The following is a 1,680-nucleotide window of genomic DNA, read 5'->3' on the forward strand; positions in this document are numbered from 1 at the left end:
GGAATGTCTACCACGCTACAATGGTACGTTGCATACAGGTAAGTTCGGCTTTCCCGCATCCCGGTTGACTTCTAATCCTAAATCACGAAATATTTACCAGGTATTTCCCGGTTCCCATGTTACTAAAATGGTCTAATCCCGCTTCCCGAAAATAGCCAATCGCTTTTCTTCGAAGCGTTTAGACGACGTGATGCTAAATTCAGCTACTCATCAAAAATGTTCATACATATGAGAAATGTGATATCGTTTTCTTTTTCACTATTCAGTAATAGGATTGACGACCCACGCACCCTCCTACGGCGACGCGAATACGCACAGTGAGTCCCTTATATCATGGGTAGCGCCAGCAGCGCCCCTGGCGGACACCATCGACGAGAGGGTGGCATTGCTTAGACACCAGTGTGCCAAGCTCGAGCGCGCCGGAGTAGAGAAATCTCTGGCTGAGTACCCGTACACGTACATGCACGTCTACTGGCTCCAGCGACGCAAGCTGGTCTACTGCGAGGTGCAGAAGGTCGCAAGTACGACCTGGAAAAACGCGCTCCTGGCGTTAGAAATGGCGCCTGCCGGCAGCAAGGCCGACATGCAGCAGTTCAACCGGCTTCCGTTGGATTACGTGCACATCGACACGAACGTGGAAAGGTACCTCCAGCGCGTTAGTCGAATCGTGGACTTAGCGAAAATGGCCGACATGCTGAGCGCTCGCACGAAGTTTCTGTTCGTCAGGCATCCGCTCGTTCGGCTGCTGTCGGCCTATCGGGACAAGATCGCCGTCGGCTCGCGCTCCGAGGTAATCCACCGCAAGCAGCTCGCGCTGATACGCAAACACTTCGCGCGCTCGCCGACGAACGCGAACGTCGGCGACGCGGTCAGCTTCGTGCAGTTTCTGACGTACGTCGCCGAGACGCCGACGCGCGAGTGGAACTACCACTGGGCGCGCATCGTCGACCTGTGCAATCCGTGCGTCGTCAACTACGACTTCGTCGGCAAATACGAGACGCTGCGCGACGACAGCGCCGAGCTGCTGCGGCGGACGGGTCTGGCGGGGAGTCTCACGTTTCCGCAGAGAAACACGACGATCTATTACAAGGCGACGAGCGGAGAGGATCGCCTCCTGCGCAACTACTACAGACACGTGCCGCTCAGCCTCGGCCGACGACTGTACGAGAAGTACGAGTCGGATTTCTTACTCTTCGGTTACAGTTTTCGCGAAGAGTGGTTCGCACGCCGCTCGTAGCCACAGTAGGTGTACCGCTCGTAGCCGCGGTGTACATGTGTGTTGCAGAGGAGCAATTGCACGGCATTTACAGGAAATTTTCGGCAATAATAGGCGAAAGAAAGTCGAGAAGCATTAAGACTTTGGTAGTAAATAGATTTCATATTTATTTAGCATTATATTTTATTGAAACGCTCCAAGTGCCCGTGCTCGTAGCGTCCGCGGTGCGGGTGTTGCCTGGCAAACCCAAGATGGTTTTTACGCTCGTCATCATTGATTGTGATTCGGGATATCAGCAAATCAATTCGATGATGTAACATTTGATACTTTATGCACTTTTCATCATATGTGACTTGTCGTATGTGTTGATGACAATGATGTACATGCAAAAGTGTGTACGCGTATACGTGCGTACGTGCTTGCCTACATGCGTAAGCGTGCGTGCGTACGATACATATCTGACG

General features: G+C 52.7%; 1 protein-coding gene across 1 annotated transcript; it reads left to right on the forward strand.

Annotated features, from left to right (window-relative positions):
• Positions 1–456: 456 nt before the first annotated feature.
• LOC106805751 (carbohydrate sulfotransferase 11-like) lies at positions 457–1,237 on the forward strand. Its single transcript, XM_014807466.1, has one exon. It carries the CDS (start codon positions 461–463, stop codon positions 1,235–1,237), a length of 777 nt encoding a protein of 258 aa, XP_014662952.1. The 5' UTR covers positions 457–460.
• The last annotated feature ends 443 nt before the right edge of the window (positions 1,238–1,680 follow it).

The sequence above is a fragment of the Priapulus caudatus genome, unplaced genomic scaffold, assembly GCF_000485595.1.
Source record: "Priapulus caudatus unplaced genomic scaffold, Priapulus_caudatus-5.0.1 Scaffold126, whole genome shotgun sequence".
In the NCBI taxonomy this organism is placed as follows: domain Eukaryota; kingdom Metazoa; phylum Priapulida; class Priapulimorpha; order Priapulimorphida; family Priapulidae; genus Priapulus; species Priapulus caudatus.

Bases quoted from the DNA above. Each gene is read 5' to 3' on its own strand.
- LOC106805751 (XM_014807466.1), top strand. From the start codon at position 461: ATGCACGTCTACTGGCTCCAGCGACGCAAGCTGGTCTACTGCGAGGTG.